Genomic DNA, 20,627 nt, shown 5'->3' on the forward strand with positions numbered 1-20,627 from the left:
AAACTTGAATTGACGCAGAAGGCAAGAGAAGGCGGTGGTTTAGTGTGCCTGTCTCCATTCTGTTCCCAATCCAGGTGCCACCTTCCTGAACAGTTGGGATAGGCAGGCAGGAAGGCCTGGGGAGCCAGCAGGATCCCATGGTTAGGAGTCTCAGGAGGAGGGTCCAGGCTCACACCTGTGAGTGAGCCTGCCCCATGGAGGGGTGGAGGGGTTGTAGGGTGGGCTTGTTCCCCACTGCCTCTGGGCTGGGAGAGCTGAGGGAATAGGATGTAAAGAGGCATCCTCCTGGTACCTCACCTGGAGACAGGCCCTGTGCTTCCCACTGGCTGCACCACCAGCCCATAAGCCCCTTCCACTACTATCAAGACTACCTACTTAAGGCACTCCAGTGACTAGAGAGAGGAAAGTCACATCACATCTAGTGGGGCCCTGCAGCCACAAGGAGGAAGAATAAGCACTGCCCTTAACACAGGTGCAGATGAAATAGAAAACAGGTAGGCCTTGAATAAAAAAATAATTCCTACATTTAAGGAGATCCAAGTGTCACATAACATTTCTTCTTGAACTTAAATTTCTAAAAGTCAGTAGATGGACAGGAGGGCAGAGGAAGATGGCAGAATAGAAGCCTCCACCAATTGTCCTCCCACATGAACACCAAATTTAACAACTATCTACAAAATAAAGCACCTTCCTAAGAACCAGAAAGCAGGTGAGCGATCACAATACCTGATTTTAACATCATGTCACAGAAAGAGGCACTGAAGAGGTAGGAAGGACAGTCTTGAATCACTGACACCACCCCTCCCCCGTCCCCCGTCAGCAGACCACGTGGCTCAGAGAGAGTCTGTGTGCTTTGGGGAGGGAGAGTGCAGTGTTTATGGGACACTGTTTTGGAATGCAGGGCGGCCAACCAGCGGTGATAACCAAGTAGTGTGCCATGGGCCTTGGGCAAGAGTCTGAGACATTCTGGCTTTAGGGGTGCCTCTACACATTCACAGCTGTAGTGGCTGTCAGGAGAGACTCCTTCTGCTTGAGAAAAGCAGAGGGAAAAGTAAAGGGGACTTTGTCTTTGGCTTAGGTACCAGCTCGGCCACAGTGGAGAAGAGCACCAAGCAGGCTTTGGGGTCCCTGACTCCACGCCTTGGCTCTTGGACTCTTGGATCTCTAGATGTACCCTGGGCTAAATGCGGGCCCCACTGCTCTGAAGGGTGAGTCCCAGGCCTGACAGGATTCACTACAAGCTGAATGAAGAGCCCTTGGGCCTTAAGTGAACAGTGGCAGTAGCCTGACTTTATTCCCTGTGGGCATGTGGTGGACACGGGGAGACTCCTCACCCTGGGGGAAGGGGAGGGAAGAGTGGGAAGGACTTTGGTGGTTTCAGCACTAGCTCAGCCGCAGTAGAATAGAGTACCAGGTAGATTTCTAAGGTTTCTGATTCTAGGCCGGGGCACCTGGACAGCGTCCCTGGACCTGCCTGGAGCCTGGGGGAACTCGTTGCTTTTAGGGGAAGGACAGAAGCCTGGCTGGCTTCACCACTTGCTGATTGTAGAGCCCTAGGGCCTTGAGTGAACATAGGGGTGGCCATGTAGTGATTATAGCAGGCCTTGAGCAAGATTCGGTGCTGTGCTGGCTTTAGGTCAGACCCATCACAGTCCCGGTGGTGGTGGCTACAGAGGTGCTTGTGTACCCCTCCCCAGCTCCAGGTAGCTCAGCACAAAGAAAGAAAGACTTTTCTTGTTTGGGAGAAAATAAGGGAAGAGAATGAGAGTCTCTACCTGGTAATCCAGAGAAATCTTCTGGATCTTTTCCAAGACCGCAAAGGTAGTACTTCTACAAGTATGCAAGAACTACAGTGTTATTGTGCTTGGGGTACCCCCTAATGCAGATATGGTTGTAGTGACCGAAAACTTAGATTACTTAACACCCAAGTCCCTTTGAATATCTGGAAAGCCTTCCCAAGAAGGATGGGTACAAACATTGACTAACATCCACAAGCATCAAGACCGTGTAGGAAAACATTACCTCACCAAATTAACTAAATAAGACACCAGAAGTCAATCCCAGAGAGACAAAGATATGTGACCTTTTCGATAGATAATTCAAAATAGCTGTTTTGAGGAAACTCAAATTCAAGATAACACAGAGAAGGAATTCAGAATCCTATCAGATAAATTTAACAAAGAAATTGAAATAATTGGCCAGGAGCAGTGGCTCACACCTGTAATCCCAGCACTTTGGGAGGCCAAGGCAGGTGGATCACCTGAGGTCAGAAGTTCGAGACCAGCCTGGCCAACATGGTGAAACCCCATCTCTACTAAAAATACAAAAATTAGCTGGGTGTGGTGGCAGGTGCCTGTAATCCCAGCTACTCAGGAGGCTGAGGCAGGAGAATCGCTTGAACCCAGGAGGCAGATGTTGCAGTAAACCAAGATTGTGCCACTGCACTCCATCCTTCTGGAAAGAAAGAAAGAGAAAGAGAGAGAGAAAGAAAGGAGGGAGGGAGGGAGGGAAGGAAGGAGAGAGAGAGAGGGAGAGAGAAAGGAAAAGAAAGAAATAGAAAAAAAGAAAAAGAAAGAAGGGAGGGAGGGAAGGAAGAAGGAAGGAAGGAAGGAAAGAGAGAGAGAAAGAGGAGCTGGGATGAGCTGTGCTCCTGGAGGAAGCAAGGGAGCCCAGCTGGAGCCATAGCCAGTACAGTGGTAGCAGTTGGACTGACCATTGCTGCTGCAGGATTTGCAGGCTGTTATGTTTTGCAAGCCATGAAGCATATGGAGCCTCAAGTAAAACAAGTTTTTCAAAGCCTACCAAAATCTGCCTTCAGTGGTGGCTATTACAGAGGTGGGTTTGAACCCAAAATGACAAAATGGGAAGTAGCATTAATACTAGGTGTAAGCCCTACTGCCAATAAAGGGAAAATAAGAGATGCTTATCAACGAATTATACTTTTAAATAATCCTGACAAAGGAGGATCTCCTTATATAGCAGCCAAAATCAGTGAAGCTAAAGATTTACTAGAAGATCAAGCTAAAAAATGAAGTAAATGTATGATGAATTTTAAGTTCATATTAGTTTATGTATATGAGTACTAAGTTTTTGTAATAAAATGCCTCAGAGCTACAATAGAAAGATGAAAGAAAGAAAGAGAAAGAAAAAGAAAGAAAGAAAGAGAAAGAAAGGAGGGAGGGAGGGAGGATGGAAAGAAGGAAGGAAGGGAAGATAGAGGGAAAGACAGAAAGAAAGAGAAAATTAAAAAGAAGCAGAAATTCTGGAGCAGAAAAATGCTAGTGACATACTGAAGAATGCATCAGTCTGTTAGCAGAATTGATCAAACAGAAGAAAGAATTAGTGAGCTTGAAGCCAGGCTATTTGAAAATACACAGTCAGAGGAGACAAAAGAAAAAAAAGAATGAAAAAAGAATGATGCACAAGATCTACAAGATCTAGAAAGTAGCTTCAAAAGGATAAATCTAAAAGTACTGGTTTTTAAGGGGAGGTAGAGCGAGAGATAGTGGTAGAAAGTTTATCGAAAGGGATAACAGAGAACTTCCCAAACAAAAGATATCAAAATTCAAGTACAAGAAATCAAAATTCAAGCACAAGAAGGTTATAGAATACCAAGTAGATTTAACTCAAAGAAGACTACCTCAAGGCATTTAATAACCAAACTCCCAAAGGTCAAGGATAAAGAAGGGATCCTAAAGGCAGCAAGACAAAAGAAACAACATACAATGGAGCTCCAATACGTTTGGCAGCAGACTTGTGGCATGACATATTTAAAGTGCTAAAGGATAAAAACACTTAGCATAAAACCTACCATAGTGTATCTGGTGAAAATATCCTTCAAACATGAAGGAGAAATAAAGACTTTCCCAGACAAACAAAAGCTGAGGGATTTATCAACACCAGGCCTGTCCTACAAGAAATGCTAAAAGGAGTTCTTCAACATGCAAGAAAAGAATGTTAATGAGCAATAAGAAATCATCTGAAGGTACAAAACTCACTGGTAATAGTAAGTACACAGAAAAACCCAGAATATTATAATACTCCAATTGTGGTATATAAACTATTCATTATCTTAAATAGCAAGATGAAAAGATGAACCAACCAAAAATAATAACAACTTTTCCAGACATAGACAGTACAATAAGATATGAATAGAAACAATGAAAAGTTAAAAAGTGTGGAGATGATGTTAAAGTATAGATTTAGCAGCACTTCTGAATATATATGTAATATATATATGTGAAAATAAAGTGTAGAGTTTTTACTACTTTTCTTTTTGCTTGTTTGTTAGTTTGTTTGTAAGTGCCTACATCAAAAAAGAAGAAAATCTTCAAATAAACAATCTAAGGATATGTCTTAAAGAATCAGAAAAGCAAGAGCAAACCAAACTCAGTGGAATAAAGGAAATAATGAAGATCAGATCAGAAATAAGTGAAATGAGAACAATACAAAAAAATCAAAGAAACAAAAAGTTGGGTTTTTGAAAAGATAAGCAAATTGACAAACTTTAGCTAGACTAAGAACAAAACGGAAAAGACCCAACTAAATAAAATCAGAGATGAAAAAGAAGACATTACAACCGGTATCACAGAAATTCAAAGGATCATTAGAGGCTACTATGAGCAACTACATGCCAAAAAATTAGAAAACCTAGAATAAATGGATAAATTCTTAGATACATACAACCTACCACAATTGAATAATGAAGAAATCCAAAACCTGAACAGACCAGTAACAAGTAATGAGATTGAAGCCATAATAAAAAAAGCCTCCTAGCAAAGAAAAGCCCAGGACCCAATGGCTTCACTGGTAAATTTTACCAAACATTTAAAGAGAATTAATAGCAAACATACTGTAACTATTCTGAAAAGTAGAAGAGGAGGAAATATTTCCAAACTCGTTCTACAAGGCCAGTATTACCTTGGTACCGAAATTAAACAAAGAAGCAAAAAAAAAAAAAAAAAAAAAAAAACCCCAAAAAACAATAAAAAACCTACAGGCCAATATCCCTATTGAATATTGATGCAGAAACCCTCAACAAAATACTAGGAAACGGAATTCAGCAACACGTTAAAAAGATCATTCATAATTACCAAGGGGGATTTATTCCAGGGATGCAAAGATGGTTCAACATATGCAACCAGTCAGTGTGATACATCATATCAACAGAATGAAAGACAAAAAACATATGATCATTTCAACTGATGCTGAAAAAGCATTTGATAAAATTCAACATCCCTTCATGAGAAAAGCCCTCAAAAAACTAGGTATACAAGGAACACATCTCAACATAATAAAAGCCATATATGACAGACCCACAGTTAGTATCATACTAAATGGGGAAGAATGGAAAGTCTTTATCTAAGATCTGGAACACGAAAAGGATGCCCACTTTTACTACTGTTATTCCACATAGTACTAGATGTCCTAGCTAAAGCAATCAGACGAAAGAAATAAAGGGCATCCAAATTGGAAAGGAAAAAGTCAAATTATTCTTGTTTGCAGATGATACGATCTTATATTTGGAAAAGCCTAAAGACTCCACCAAAAAACTCTTAGTACTGATAAACAAATTCAGTAAAATTTCAGGATACAAAATCAACATACAGAAATCAGTAGCATTTCTATATGCCAATGGGGAACAATCTGAAGAAGAAGTCAAGAAAGTAATCTCATTTACAATTGCTATAAATAAAATTAAATACTGGCCAGGTGCTGTGGCTCACGCCTGTAATCCCAGCACTTTGGGAGGCCAAGGTGGGCAGATTACTTGAGCTCAGGAATTTGAGACCAGCCTGGGTAACATGGCGAAACCCCATCTCTACCAAAAAAATAGCTGAGCATGGTGGTGCGTGCCTGTGGTCCCAGCTACTTGGGAGGCTGACCTGGGAAGATTGCTTGTGCCTTGGGGGCAGAGGTTGCAATGAGCCAAGATCGCACCACTGCTCTCCAGCCTGGGTGACAGCACAAGACCCTGTCTCAATAATTAAATAAATAAATATAGGCCAGGCACAGGGGCTCATGCCTGTAGACCCAGTACTTTGGGAGGCCGAGGCAGGTGGATCAGTAGATTGAGACCATCCTGGCTAACATGGTGAAACCCTGTCTCTACTGAAAATACAAAAAAAAAAAATTAGCCAGACGTGGTGGCAGGCACCTGTAGTCCCAGCTACTTAGGAGGCTGAGGCAGGAGACCGGCGTGAACCCGGGAGGCAGAGGTTGTAGTTAGCTGAGATCGTGCCACTGCACTCTAACCTGGGCAACAGAGCGAGACTCCATCTCAAAAATAAAAAATAAAAGTAAATAAATATATACATATATACACATACATACCTATGAATTAACCGAAGAAGTGAAAGATCTCTGCAATGAAAACTATAAAACATTGATGCGAGAAATTGAAGAAGACTCATAAAAATGGAAAGATATTCCATGGTCATGGAATGGAATACATAATATTGTTAAAATGTCTGTACTACCCAAATCAATCTACAGATTCAATGCAATCCCTATCAAAATACCAATGGCATTCTTCACAGAAATAGAAAAAAAAAATCCTAAATTTCATATGGAACCACAAAATACCAAAAAAGCCAAAACTATCCTGAGCAAAAGAACAAAACTGGAGAAGTCACATTACCTGACTTCCAATTATACTACAGAGCTACATTAACCAAAACAGCATGGCACTGGCATAAAAATAGATACATAGAGCAATGGAACAGAATAGAGAACCCAGAAACAAATCCATACATCTACAGCAAAATCCTTTTTGAAAAGGTGCCATGATCATGCAATGGGGAAAGGACAGTCTGTTCAATAAGTGGTGCTGGGAAAACTGAATATCCATATGCAGAAGCATGAAACTAGACCCCTATTTCATACCGTATACAAAAAATCAAATCAAAACGGATTAAAGATTAGAGAGAAGCAGAAAAAATAACTATTGGGTACTGGGCTTAATGTACAGAATCTGTACAACAACACATTAAACTCAGTACCCAATAGTTGTGTTTAATTATCTTACAGAAATAATCTGTACAACAAACATCCATGGCATGAGTTTACCTATGTAAAAAACCTTCACATATACCCCTGAACCAAAAATAAAAGTTGAAAAAAAAAAAAAAAGACTTAAATCTAAGACCTCAAACTATGAAACAACTAAAATAAAACATTGGATAAACTCTCTAGGACATTGGAGTGGGCAAAGATTTCTTGAGATATACCCTACAAGCACAGGCAACCAAAGCAAAAATGGACAAATGGAATCAAATTAAGTTAAAAAGCTGCTGCATATCAAAAGAAACAACAAAGTGAAGGGAGAACATAGTTGCAAACTATCCATCTGACAAGGGATTAATCACCAGAATACATAAGGAGCACAAACAACTCTATACGAAAAAATCTAATAATCTATGTTAAAAATGGGCAAAAGATCTGAATAAACATTTGTCAAAAGAAGACATACAAATGGCAAACACAGGTATATGAAAAGGTGCTCAACATCATTGATCATTAGAGAAATGCAAATCAAAACTATAATGAGATATTGGCTGAGCGCAGTGGCTCACACCTGTAATCCCAGCACTTTGGGAGGCTGAGGTGGGTGAATTACTTGAAGCCAGGGGTTTGAGACGAGCCTGGCCAACACGGCGAAACTCCATCTCTACTAAAAATACAAAAAAAAATTAGCCTGGCATGGTGATGCATACCTGTAATCCCATCTACTTGGAAGGCTGAGGCATGAGAATCACTTGAACCCAGGAGGTGGAGGTTGCAGTGAGCCGGTATCATGCCACTACACTCCAGCTTGGGTGACAGTGAGACTCAGTCTCAAAAAGCAAACAAACAAACAAACAAAACTACAGTGAGATGTCATCTCACCTGAGTTAAAATGGCTTTTATCCAAAAGACAGGCAATATCAAATGGTGGCAAGGATATGGAGAAAAGGGAACACTCCTACAGTGTTGGTGGGAATGTAAATTAGTACAACCACTGTGGAGAACACTTTGGAGGTACCTCACAAAACTAAAAACAGAGCTACCGTATGATTCAGCAATCCCACTGCTAGGTATATACCTACAAGAAAGGAAATCAGTATATGGAAAAGATATCTGCACTCCCATGTTTATTGCAGCACTATCCACAATAGCCAAGGTTTGGAAGCAAGCCAAGTGTCCATCAACAGGCAAATGGATCAAGAAGTGTGGTGCAGATACACAATGGAGTATATTCAGCCATAAGAAAGAATGAGGTTCTGTCATTTGCAAAAACATGGATAGAACCAGAGGTCATTATGTTAAGTGAAATGAAATAAGCCAGGCACAGCAAGATAAGCTTCGCATGTTCTCACTCACTTGTGGGAGCTAAAAATTAAAACAATTGAACTCACGGAGATAGAGAGTAGAATGATGGTTACCAGAGGCTGAGAAGAATAGTGGGAGGTAGGGTGGAAATGTGAATGATTAATGGGTATTAAAAATAGTTAGAATTAATAAGATCTAGAATTTGATAGCACAACAGGGTGACTTTAGTCAATAATAATTTAATTGTACATGTAAAAATAACTAAAAGTATAATTGGGTTGTTTGTAATAGAAACAATAAATACTTGAGGTGATGGATACATCATTCACCCTGATGTGATTATTACACATTGTATGTCTGTATCAAAATAGCCCATGGCTGGGCATGGTGGCTCAACCCTGTAATCCCAGCACTTTGGGAGGCCGAGGTGGGTGGATCACCTGAGGTCAGGAGTTCAACACCAGCCTGGCCAACATGGCAAAATCCCATCTCTACTAAAACATACAAAAAATAGCCGGGCGTGGTAGTGGGCACCTGTAATCACAGCTACTCGAGAGGCTGAGGCAGGGAGAATTGGTTGAACCTGAGAGGCGGAGGTTGCAGTGAGCCGAGATTATGCCACTGCACTCCAGCCTTGGTGACAGGGCAAGACTCCATCTCAAAAAAAAAAAAAAAAATCCCATATACCCCATAAATATATACATCTACTATGTATCCACAAAAATTAAAAATTAAAACAAAGTCAGTAGATGAATGAGAGGCAATCAGTTGCCCCCAAGACAAAGTAGAAGAAATCCCTGAGACATTACAACCAAAGGTAAAGGGAGAGGAACCACAAAGGAAAGGTTAAAAGCCTTGGTGGACAGATCCAGGACACCCAGCATGTCCGTAATAGGAGTTCCAAAGGAGAAAAAGAAACAGATGGAGAAGAAATACTAGTTACACAGGAGAAGAAATTTTACCTGAGTTGAAGACATTTTTTTGTAGAGATGTAGTCTTGCTTTATTATGTAGGCTGGACTCGAACTTCTGGCCTCAAGCCATCCTTTCACCTCAGCCTTCCAAAGTGCTAAGATTACAGGCATGAGCCACTGTGCTAGGAATATTTTTATAAAATCACAAGTCAATACAATTAGAAATAAATAATACAAATGACTAAAAAAAACCTTAACTGCTTGAAAATGAAAAAAAACACAATTCTAAGTAATCCTTAGATTCCTAAGATATCTTTAGATCAAAGAGGAATTCTAAACTGCCATTAAAATATTGAAAAAAGAAAACCCTCCATATCCAATCTATGGACCCAGCAAATACTGTATTATAAAGAAAATGCCGGCTGGCGCCATGGCTCACGCCTATAATCCCAGCACTCTGGGAGGTTGAGGCGGGCGGATCGCCTGAGATCAGGAGTTCAAGACCAGCCTGGCCAACGTGGTGAAACTCTGTCTCTACTAAAAACACAAAACTTAGCCAGATGTGATGACACATGCCTGTAATCCCAGCTACTCGGGAAGCTGAGGTAGGGGAATTGCTTGAACCTGGGAGGCAGAAGTTGCACTGAGATTGTGCCACTGCACTCCAGCCTGGGCAACAGAGCAAGACTCCATCTCAAAGAAAAAGAAAATGGCTTCATTACTAAGGAAGAAATACTAAAACTAAAGGAACTTAGTTTTTTTGTTTTTTGTTTTTTGTTTTTTGTTTTGAGACGGAGTCTCGCTCTGTTGCCCAAGCTGGAGTTCAGTGGTGCCATCTCCGCTCACTGCAAGCTCCGCCTCCTGGGTTCACGCCATTTTCCTGCCTCAGCCTCCCCGGGTAGCTGGGACTATAGGCGCCCACCACTGCGTCCGGCTAATTTTTGTATTTTTAGTAGAGATGGGTTTTCACCGTGTTGGCCAGGATGGTCTCCATCTCCTGACTTTGTGATCTGCCTGCCTCGGCCTTCCAAAGTGCTGGGATTACAGGCGTCAGCCACCGCGCCCGGCCGGAACTTGGTTTTTAATGGTAAATAAAGGGACTTGCTCTGGGAGGAGCCTCTAAGGTCTCTGCCTATCTAGGCCCCCTAGTTCTCTGTTTAAGTGTGCATCAGGTGACCGTTGAAAAGGAGTCTCTTATGAAAGACTGAGTTAAACATTCTAATTTTTGCCAAAAGTAGAAAATGCTTTTGTGGAAGCATGTGAATTCTTAGATGACTCCCTTAGTGTTTTTTATGTTGCCCAGGTACTCCAGGAGCAGATTCGTGCCCGGGACAACATTAGCTATGGAACTAATTCTGCCTTAAAGACCCTGGAGATGCGCCAGCTCTCCGGTTTGGGAGATCTTCGAGGAAGAGTGGCAAGGTAGGTGTTCAAATGTTGGGGTCTCTGTTCATCAAAAACCGTTTTCTATAAACTCCATTATAGTGGGGAATGTATTAAGGAAGCCCCAAAGCAAATGCCTTGCATTCCTTTAGTACATTCCCTCCCTGCTTTGGCCATAAAATCCAGTGGTAGGAGTTAAACCTGGTTGTGAGGGCGCCATGGGTTTCTTTTGTTACGAAATTGGTGTTGTCTTCATGGGAAGAAATGATGGGAGAACTCCCTCAACTGACCTTGTAACTTGATAGGGTAGTACTATGTTTATTGAATCCGATAATATAAAGTTGACATAGTTCGTATGTCGTTTTGGAAATTTAATTTTTCCTGTTATTCATTTTTATTTTATTTTCTGAAAGTATTGGTCTGGGAAAGATTGGAAACTTAGAAAAAAGATCTTTCTCCTCAGTATGAAAAGTGCTACTTTCTCAAAGTGTGCTGCGTGGACCAGCAACCTCAACATCACCGGGGAGCTTGTTAGAAATGTACTGTCGCCAGCCCACCCTGCAACTACTGAGTTAGAATCTGCATTTTAACAAGGGCCCTGAATTCATATGCATGGGAAAGTCTGGGAAGCACTGCACCGGGACCGTGTCTAGGGCTATTTTTATCTGACTGGGACAAATTTGTCCGAAGTATTTATGGGCCTCTTCTGCCCTCTGCTGGGGCTAAGAGCCAAGTACATTAATACGTATCAGCACCGGAGCTGAGGAGCAAATGGCACTTCCCGTCAGCCTGAGGTGGCAATGAGGGTGGTCTGCAAGGAGACGGGTGGAAGAAAGAACAAGGACCTCTAGCATGCAAGGCCTCTGGAGCAGGGAGGAGTAGTGTTAGGGTGTGTTTGTGCAGACAACATGTCGAGGGCCTTGAACGCTGGGCATGTGTGTTTGGGTCCGCTGGGTAAAGATCAGTCTAATAGCAGAGGGCTGCATGGATTGGATGGGGGACAGGTTGATCACTCTCCTTCTGTGATTTTCTGTCCTCATCAGGTTGAACTTCAGTATCCTTAGTGTGATCCTTGGTGATGACACCCTGTTGACTCCCTCTCCTCTCTCTCCCCTTGCACTGTACCTTTCAGCAGTGATCAACTCTTTGTTAGTCCCTGAATAAGCCATGCTCGTCTATTGCTACACTTTTGTATGTGCTGTTCTCGTACCTAGCATTCCTTTTCCTCCTCTTTTTCTTTTCTTTTTATTTTTGAGACAAGCCTCACTCTGTCGCCCAGGCTGGAGTGCAGTGGCACAATCTCGACTTACTGCAACCTCCACCTCCTGGATTCAAGCAATTCTGTCTCAGCCTCCCGAGTAGCTGGGACTACAGGCACCTGCCACCACACCCAGCTAAGTTTTGTATTTTTAGTAGAGATGAGGTTTTAACCATGTGGGCCAGGTTGGCTTCTAACTCCTGACCTCAGGTGATCCGCCCACCTTGGCCTCCCAGAGCGCTGGGATTACAGGTGTGAGCCACCGTGCCCAGCCTCCTCCTCTTTTTCTAACTTCTTTTCAGTCTTTAAAGTTCAGCTGAAGTGTCACCCCCTCTGGGAGTCTTCCCTGACACCCCCACTCCATAGAGCTCTCCTAGCACTCACTGCTCTATCGAGTCTCTCTGTTGTCTTCCTCACTCTGCTGCCTTTACTGTGTTGGAGGGGGGTTCCAGATGTGTTATCTCTCTATAGCTGAGTGCCTGGAACAGTCTCTGGAAAACAGTAGGTACTCAACATTCATCATCCATTTTGATGAAGAAATGACCTTGGAAACTCACTGTAAGAGGGCTGGAAAACCTTAACTCTTTATTTGTGGAGTTTGGCTTAAAAGAAATACCAGCTCTGTGATACCTCTCAGAACAGCAGGGAGTTAGAAGAACTGGAGAGCTACAGGACAGAGTAGGGACTCTAGGAGGACTTTGAGGATTTTCATAGCCGCTTGAGTTGCAGATGAAGATCAAGTGATGGAATACATGTGAGAGGCTTGGTGCCCTGCATGCGATGAACAGGGCCTGCAACCACTGGTAGCTGTATCATCTCAGGGGCAAGAGCAGTGACATTGTCCTTATGATGCTGGTTCTAATACAAAGTAGAATAATTATTTTAAAATACTTTCAGAAATCTTATACTCTTCAGTTTCTTATCAACTTCTCTATCCAACTTGTTCCTTTCCTGTAACAAAAACTTTCACTCTAAAGGCATAAAAAATGTTTGTTATGAGTACTGGATATTTTTGATTTGTTTTTTAGCTCTATTAGTCTTTTGCCTGGAATGCTGATGAGACTTGATTGTTGAAATGAATTCATGTGAAATAAAAATTCTTTGGAAAAGCTTCTTGTCTTTCTTGTATTGATTATGAATTGTATTGGAGGGCTATGAACATTTTAAGTGGTATTCTTAAGTTACTAGATTGCTATATTATTTCATATTTAATTTTATAGTTTTTATGGGTCCATTGGTGATGTAATTAGTAGCAAAAGGGCCTTGATTTTTTTCGCTGTAAATCCAGCTCAGAAGGGCAAAGGCAAGTTCTCTATGGAGGTGAGATACACATTTAGCTCACGTGGCATACCATGTTCTAAACAGGACTTGATCAGACCTGAAGGCCCGATAGATGGCCCCCTTTCTCTCTCTCTCCTCTCTCTCTCTCTGTCTCTGAACAGCTTTAGTGAGAGCTAATTCAGGTACTATATAAGTCAACTACTTAAAGCACACAATTCAATGGTTTTTAGTATATTCACATAGTCGTGTAGTCATCATCACAATTGATTTCAGAACATTTTTATCATCCAAAAGGAAACCCCATACCCGTTAGCCGTCACTCCCCATTTTTCCCCAGCCTCCCCAGTTCCCCAGTCCATGGCAGGCCTACATTCTCTCTCTAATGGATTTCCCTCTTCTGAGCATTTCGAGTGAATGTGTTCCCTTGAGACTGGCTTCTGACACTTATCATGTTTTCTGGGTTCATCCGTGTTGTAGCATGTATCAGTACTACATTCCTCCTTATGGCTGCCTAGTACCTCATTGTGTACTGCATTTAAAAAACCCATTCATCAGTTGAAAGTTTGGGTTGTTTCCACTTTTGACTATTTTAAATAATGCTGCTGTGAACATTTGTCTGTTTGTTTTTGTGTGCTCATAGGTTTTTATTTCCCTTGGATATGTACCTAGAATGAAAATACTGAGTGACATGATAACTCTATATTTAACTTTTGAAGAACAGCGCAGCTAGACTGTTTGCGGAAATGGCCGCCATTTTACATTGCCCCCAGCAGTGTCTGAGAGCTCCGATTTCTTCACATCCTCACTAACAGTTGTTTCCTATCTTTTTGATTATAGCCATCCCAGTGGGTTTGAAGGGGTATCTCATTGTGGTTTTGATTGCATCCCCCTGAAGACTAATGGTGTTGAACATCGTTTAATGTGCTTACTGGTCATTGCCGTATCTTCTTTAGGGAAGTATTCAGATTCCTTGCCCATTTTTAAATTGGGTAATTGTCTTTTTATTATTGAGCTGTAAGAGTTTAAAAATTATATATTCTAGATATAATTCCCTTATCAGATATCTGATTTGAAAAATTACTGCCCCATTCTAAGGGATGTCTTTTCATTCTCTTGTGTCTTTTGAAACTTAAAAATTTTTAATCTTTTCTTCAGTTGCTAGTGTTCGGGGTGTCATAGTTAAGAAACTGTTGCATAATCCAGGTCACAAATATTTATGCGTATATTTTCTTTTTTAAGTTTTAAAGTTTCAGCTCTTACATTTAGGCCTTTGATCGATTTTTAGTTAATTTTTTCGTGTATGGTATAAGGTAGGGTTCCACATTTATTATTTTCCTTGTAGATATCTATTTATACCAGCAAAATATGTTGAAAAGTCTATTCTTTCCCCATCAAATTGTCTTAGCGCCCTAGTTGAAAATCACTTGGCGGCTGTGAACAGTGGCCAAGTCTGTAATCCCAGCGCATTGGGAGGCCGAGGCGGACAGATCAGGAGGTCAGGAGTTCAAGACCAGCCTGACCAATATGGTGAAACCCCCGTCTCTACTAAAAATACAAAAATTAGCCAGGTATGGCGGCCTGCACCTGTAGTCTCAGCTACTCAGGAGGCTGAAGCAGGAGAATCGCTTGAACCTGGGAGGCAGGAGTTGCAGTGACTCAAGATCTCGCCACCGCATGCCAGCCTGGGCAACAGAGCAAGACTCTATCTCAGGAAGGAAGGAAGGAAGGAAGGAAGGAGAGAGAGAGGAGAGAGAGAAAGAGAAAGAAAGAAAGAAGGAACGAAAGAAAGAAAGAAAGAAAGAAGGAAAGAAAGAAAGAAAAGAAAGAGAAAGAAAAGAAAGAAAGAAAGAGAAAGAAAGAAAATAAATCACTTGGCAATAGGTGTATAAATTTATTTGTGGATTCTCAATTCTATTGCATTGATTCCCAATTCTTTTCTTATGCTGGTGCCACACTGTCTTGATTACTATAGCTTTGTGGTAAATTTCGAAATTGAGAAGTGTGAGTCCTCCAACTTCATCCTGTTTTTTCAAGATTGTGTTAGCTGTTTTAGGTCCATTGTATTTTCTTACGAAATTTAGGATCAGTCCAGGTGCAGTGGCTTATGTTTATAATCCCAGCACTTTGGGAGGCCAAGGCAGGTGAATCACCTGAGGTCAGGAATTTGAGACCAGCCTGGCCAACATGGTGAAATCCCATCTCTACTAAAAAGACAAAAATTAGCTGGGTGTAGTAGCGCACACTTGTAATCTCCGCTCCTGGAGAGGCTGAGGCAGGAGAATCGCTTGAACCTAGAGGTTGCAGTGAGCCAAGATCATGCCACTGCACTCCAGCCTGGATGACAGAGCAAAACTTTGTCTCAAATTTAAAAAAAAAAAAGAAGAAGAAGAAGAAGAAGAAGAAGAAGAAGAAGAAGAAGAGGAAGAGGAAGAGGAAGAGGAAGAGGAAGAGGAAGAGGAAGAGGAGGAAGAGGAAGAGGAAGAGGAAGAAAAGAAGAAGAAGAAGAAGAAGAGAAGAAGAAGAAGAAGAAGAAGAAGAAGAAGAAATTTAGGATCAGGCTGGACATGGTGGCTCACGCCTGTAATCCCAGCACTTTGGGATGCCGAGGTGGGCAGATCACGAGATAAGGAGTTTGAGACCAGCCTGGCCAATATGGTGAAACCTCTCTCTACTAAAAATACAAGAATTAAGCCAGGCGTGGTAGCGGCCACCTGTAATCACAGCTACTAGGGAGGCTGAGGCAGGATAATCTCTTGAACCTGAGAGACGGAGGTTGCGGTGAGCCGAGGTCCCGCCACTGCACTCCAGCCTGGGCAACAGAGAGAGACTCTGTCTCAAAAAAAAAAAAAAAAAAAATTAGGATCAGTTTGTCAATTTCTGCAAAGAAACCAGTTGGAATATTGATAGGGACTGTGTTGAATCTGTAGATCTGTTTGGGGAATATTGCCATTTAAAAATATTGAGTCTTTCAGTGGGTTCAGTGTCTCACGGCTGTAATCCCAGGGATTTGGGAGGCCAAGGTAGGATGATTGCTTGAGGCCAGGAGTTTGAGACCAGCTTTGGCAACATAGCAAAACTCTGTATCTATGAAAAAAAGAATATGTTAGTTGGGCATGGTGGCACATGCCTGTAGTTGCAGGGAGCTATGATCATATCACCGCACTTCAACCAGGGTGACAGAGAGAGCAAGACCTTGTCTCAAAAAAAAAAACCCAAAAAACAAAAAACAAGCCTTTCTTTAAAAAAATTTTTTTTTAGAAACATCATCTTCCTCTGTCGCCCACACTGGAGTGCAGTGGCGTGATCACAACTCCCTGCAGCTTGAACTCCTGGGCTCAAGCAATCCTCCCACCTTAGCTTCCTGAGTAGCTGGGACTACAGGCATGTGCCACCACATCTCACTAATTTTTTTCATTTTTTGTAGAGACAGGGTCTCTCCCAGGCTGGTCTTGAACTCCTGGTTTCAAGTGATCTTCTCACCTTGGCCTCCCAAAGTGTTGGGATTACAGGTGTTAGTCACCATGCCTGGCCCCAAAATTAAGTATTTGGATCCACGAATGTGGGTGTCTTTCCATTTATTTTGGTCATCTTTAATATGTTTCAACAATATTTTGGAGTTTTAAAAGTATAAGTTTCATACTTCTTTAAATTTATTCCTAAGTATTTTATTCTTTTTTGATGCTACTGTAAATAGCAAATCTTTTTGTTTTTTTATTGCCACTGTAGACAAGTACAGTAGATTTTGTGTGTTGGTGTTGTATCCTGCAACCTTCCTGAACTCATTAATTACTTCTAATAATTTCTAGTGGATTTTTAAAAAAGATTTTCTACATGCAAGATCATGCCATCTGCAAATAGAGTTTTACTTTCTACTTTCCAATCTGGATTTCATTTCATTTTCTTGCCTAATTGCCCTGACTAGAACCTCCAGTATGATGTTGAATAAATGTGGTGAGAGCAGATACCCTTGTCTTATTTTTGATTTTAGGTAAAAGTATCCATACTCTCATTATTCAGTATAATGTTAGGTGTGGATTTTTTTTTTCCCCCCTTTGGAGACAGAGTCTTTCTCTGTCACCTGGAGTGAAGTGGTGCGATCTTGGCTCACTGCAACCTCCGCCCCCCAGGTTCAAGTGATTCTCCTGCCTCAGTCTTCCCAGTAGCTGGGATTACAGGTGCCTGCCACCACGCCCAGCTAGTTTTTGTATATCTATCAGAGCTGGGGTTTCGCCATATTGGCCAGGCTGGTCTTGAACTCCTGACATCAAGTGATCCACCTGCCTCTGCCTCCCGAAGTGTTAGGATTACAGGCGTGAGCCACTGCGCCCAGCCCAAGTGTGGATTTTCTTGTGTATGCTCTTTACTAGGTTGAGAAAGATTTTCTTTTCCTAGTTTCCTAGTTTGTTGACTGTTTTTATCATGAAGGGTATTGGATTTTGTCAAATGCTTTTTCTCCACCTATTGAGATGATCGTGTGGGGTTTGTCCTTTTTTCAGCTGATAAGGTTTATTACACATTAATTGCTTTTCTGATGTTAATGCAAACTTGCATTCTTGAAATAAATCTCACTTGATCATGATATATAATCCTTTTTGTATATTGCAGGATCAGTTTGCTAGCATCTGTTGAAATGACACCATCTGCTGTCATTTTGTTACCCCCAATACAGCTTTGCTCCATCCACCTCCTTTGTGCTATTATCAAGTATGTTAAATTTGTTTCGTAATGTACATTGTTCTATGTATGTAACAATAAAATTGTATGCATATTATTTTAAACAATTGCTTTTTAAATCAATTATGACAGGAGAGAAAATATTCATTTATATTGCTCTTTATAATTACATAATTACCTTTACCCATGCTCTGTGTTTTTTCATGAGAATTCAAATTACTATCTGGGGCACTTGTTTTTAGCCTGACAAACTTTGGTATTTCTTCTAGGGTGGGTCTTCTAACAATGAATTCTCTCATTTTTTGTTTTTCTGGGATGTCTTTATTTTGCCTTATTTTTTTGAAAAGTAATTTTGCTGGATGTAAGATTCCTGGTTGACAGTTTATTTTCTTTTAGCACCTTGAATATGTCATCCACTGCCTTGTGTTCTCAATTATTTCTGATGAAAAATTAGCTATTAATATTATTCTAGTTCCCTTGTATGTGAGGAATTGTTTTTTCTTGCTGCTTTCAAATATTTCTCTTTGTCTATGTCTTTTTCTTTTTCTTTTTTTGAGACATATTCACCCTGTCACCCACGCTGGAGTGCAGTGGCATGATCTCAGCTCATTGCGACCTCTGCCTCCCAGGTTCAAGTGGGTCTCATGCCTCAGCCTCCTAAGTAGCCGGGATTACAGGCGTGCACCACCACACCTGGCTAATTTATGTATTTTTGGTCGAGACGGGGTTTCACCATGTTGGCCAGGCTGGTCTCAAACTCCTGGCCTCAAGTGATCTGGCTGCCTCAGCCTCCCAAAGTGCTGAGATTACAGGCATGAGCCACCGTGCCCGGCCATGATGTATCTGGTATGGATCTCTTGGTATTTGCCCTACCTGGAGTTTGTTGAACTACTTGTTTGTATCAATTAATGTTTTTCATAACATTTTGGAAATGTTTTTCAAAACATTTCAGCCAGTATTTTTTGAATATTTTTTATGCTCTTTTCTCTTCTCTTTCTCTCTCTTTCCTTTGAGTTGGAGTGTTACTCTTCACCCAGGCTAGAGTGAAGTGGCAAGATAATGGCTCATTGTAACCTCAAACTACTGGGCTCAAGTGATCCCCCCACTTCAGTCTCCTGAGTAGCTGGGACTATAGGCATGCATCACCATGCCCAGCTAAGTATTTTTATTTTTATTTTTAGAGACAGGGTCTCACTATGTTGCACTGGCTGGTCCCAAAGTCCTGGCCTCAAGCAGTTCTCCTGCCTCAGCCTCCCAAGTTGCTGCGATTGCAGCTGTAAGCCACCATGCCTCGTGTCTTCTCTCCTATTATTCTCATTATGCATATGTTGGTGCATTTAATGGTGCCTTATTTTTTTTTTTTGGAGACTCTCTTCATTTTTTTTTCTTTCTTTTTTTAGTCGCTGTTCATCAGACTGCATAATCTCTATCCACCTATTTTCAAGTTTGCCAGTCTTTGTTCTACCTATTCACATTTTCTGTTGAGCCCCTCTGTCGATTTTTTATTCCAGTGTTTCCATTAGGTTCTCCTTCTTTTTCTTTTATAACTTCTATAGCTTTATTAATATTTTATATTTGAAGAAACATTGTTATTATACATTCCTTTACTTTTTAAAGTATCCTATGCTTGTTCATTCTATATTTATATTAGCTATTTGAAGTTTTCTTTTTTAGAATCTGACATCTGGGTCCTCTTACAGGCAGTTGGTTTGCCTGTTCTTTTCCCCCTGAGTGTAGTTCACATTTTCCTGGCCATTTTATTTGTATCCAGAGTTATATTGTAGCAACTCTGGATACAAGCCCCCTAAGCTTGTTTTTGAGGTTGTTTGCATGTTCATTTGTTTAGCGACTTGAATGGACTCTTTTAGTGATGTCTGTTTACCCTGCAATATGAAGCCTCTGATGTCACTTTCTCAGTACAGTTTGGGAAACGGGCGCAATCATTTGCAATGACAGTGGTTTTGGAAGGGCTCTCTTTCACTGGTATTTCCCTGATATTTTATTAGGCTGTCTTCCTCTGTTGATTTCACACCCAAATCTTAGGCTCCACTAATTACTAGAATATTGCTCTACTATTTTTGACAATACCCTGGGACATAAAGTGTCCTATAGTTTTATGGTACTATAATTAAAGAACTGCCAGCTATAAAGGGCTTAATGATACATATATACAATAATTATGTCTGTATACAAAAATTACAATAATATGGAAAATGAGCGACCAGACTGATGTTTTAAATGTCATTGTGTTTGGTATGCTACGCCAGTATGTCATATGCAGACGGAGAAGTTCTGCATCAGCATGTGGCCCAAGTCATACCCGTTAGATGTTTGGGACTCTCTAGATGGACTTCTGACCACCAGTGATTAGGAAAGCCTAGCAATAGAGTCACTCTGCCACCTGATGGCCACAACCTGAAATTGTACCTAGGAGATAACAGCTGTCCAAAGACCCAAAAAGGGAAAATTTGAAATGAGTACATTATTGTTCATCATGATGTAAAACATTAAGGATGAGTAGGAAAACTGGTTAGATTCATTGCAAATTCTTGTTTAACTAAAGCTGCTGAGCGATACACACAGCTATATTAAAGCCCTGAGACTGTCTTTTATGAGTTCTTTTTAAGACAGGAATGATGGTGTCTTTGATTTAATGCTAGATGAAATAGCAATATTGCTTTCCTCCTTTTATCTTAAATATATTTTTATTTTGAAATAATTTTAAATTTATAAAAAATTACAAAATTCACCAATTGTTAACAATATGTCATTTACTGTATTATTCTTTCATGTATGGAATTTTTTTCT

The 20,627-nt window shown here is 40.9% G+C and overlaps 1 protein-coding gene and 1 pseudogene across 4 annotated transcripts in view; both read left to right on the top strand.

The window, feature by feature from the left end:
• The window catches only part of FAM81A (family with sequence similarity 81 member A), an 89,360-nt gene that overhangs the window by 46,604 nt on the left and 22,129 nt on the right, over positions 1 to 20,627 (top strand). For both annotated transcript variants that reach the window (XM_025389521.1, XM_025389522.1), the window contains one exon: positions 10,527 to 10,645. In XM_025389521.1, the coding sequence (XP_025245306.1) occupies positions 10,527 to 10,645 (119 nt within the window). The remainder of the gene's footprint in view (positions 1 to 10,526; positions 10,646 to 20,627) is intronic.
• On the top strand, positions 2,633 to 3,118 carry LOC112627370 (annotated as a pseudogene). 2 transcript variants are annotated; one of them, XR_003120166.1, is made up of 2 exons: positions 2,633 to 2,684; positions 2,737 to 3,112. The product of XR_003120166.1 is annotated as a mitochondrial import inner membrane translocase subunit TIM14 pseudogene, transcript variant X2 (transcript). The 2 variants fall into 2 exon arrangements; XR_003120165.1 differs by having other exon boundaries at positions 2,635 to 3,118.

Source organism: Theropithecus gelada, chromosome 7a (genome assembly GCF_003255815.1).
Source record: "Theropithecus gelada isolate Dixy chromosome 7a, Tgel_1.0, whole genome shotgun sequence".
NCBI classification, from domain to species: domain Eukaryota; kingdom Metazoa; phylum Chordata; class Mammalia; order Primates; family Cercopithecidae; genus Theropithecus; species Theropithecus gelada.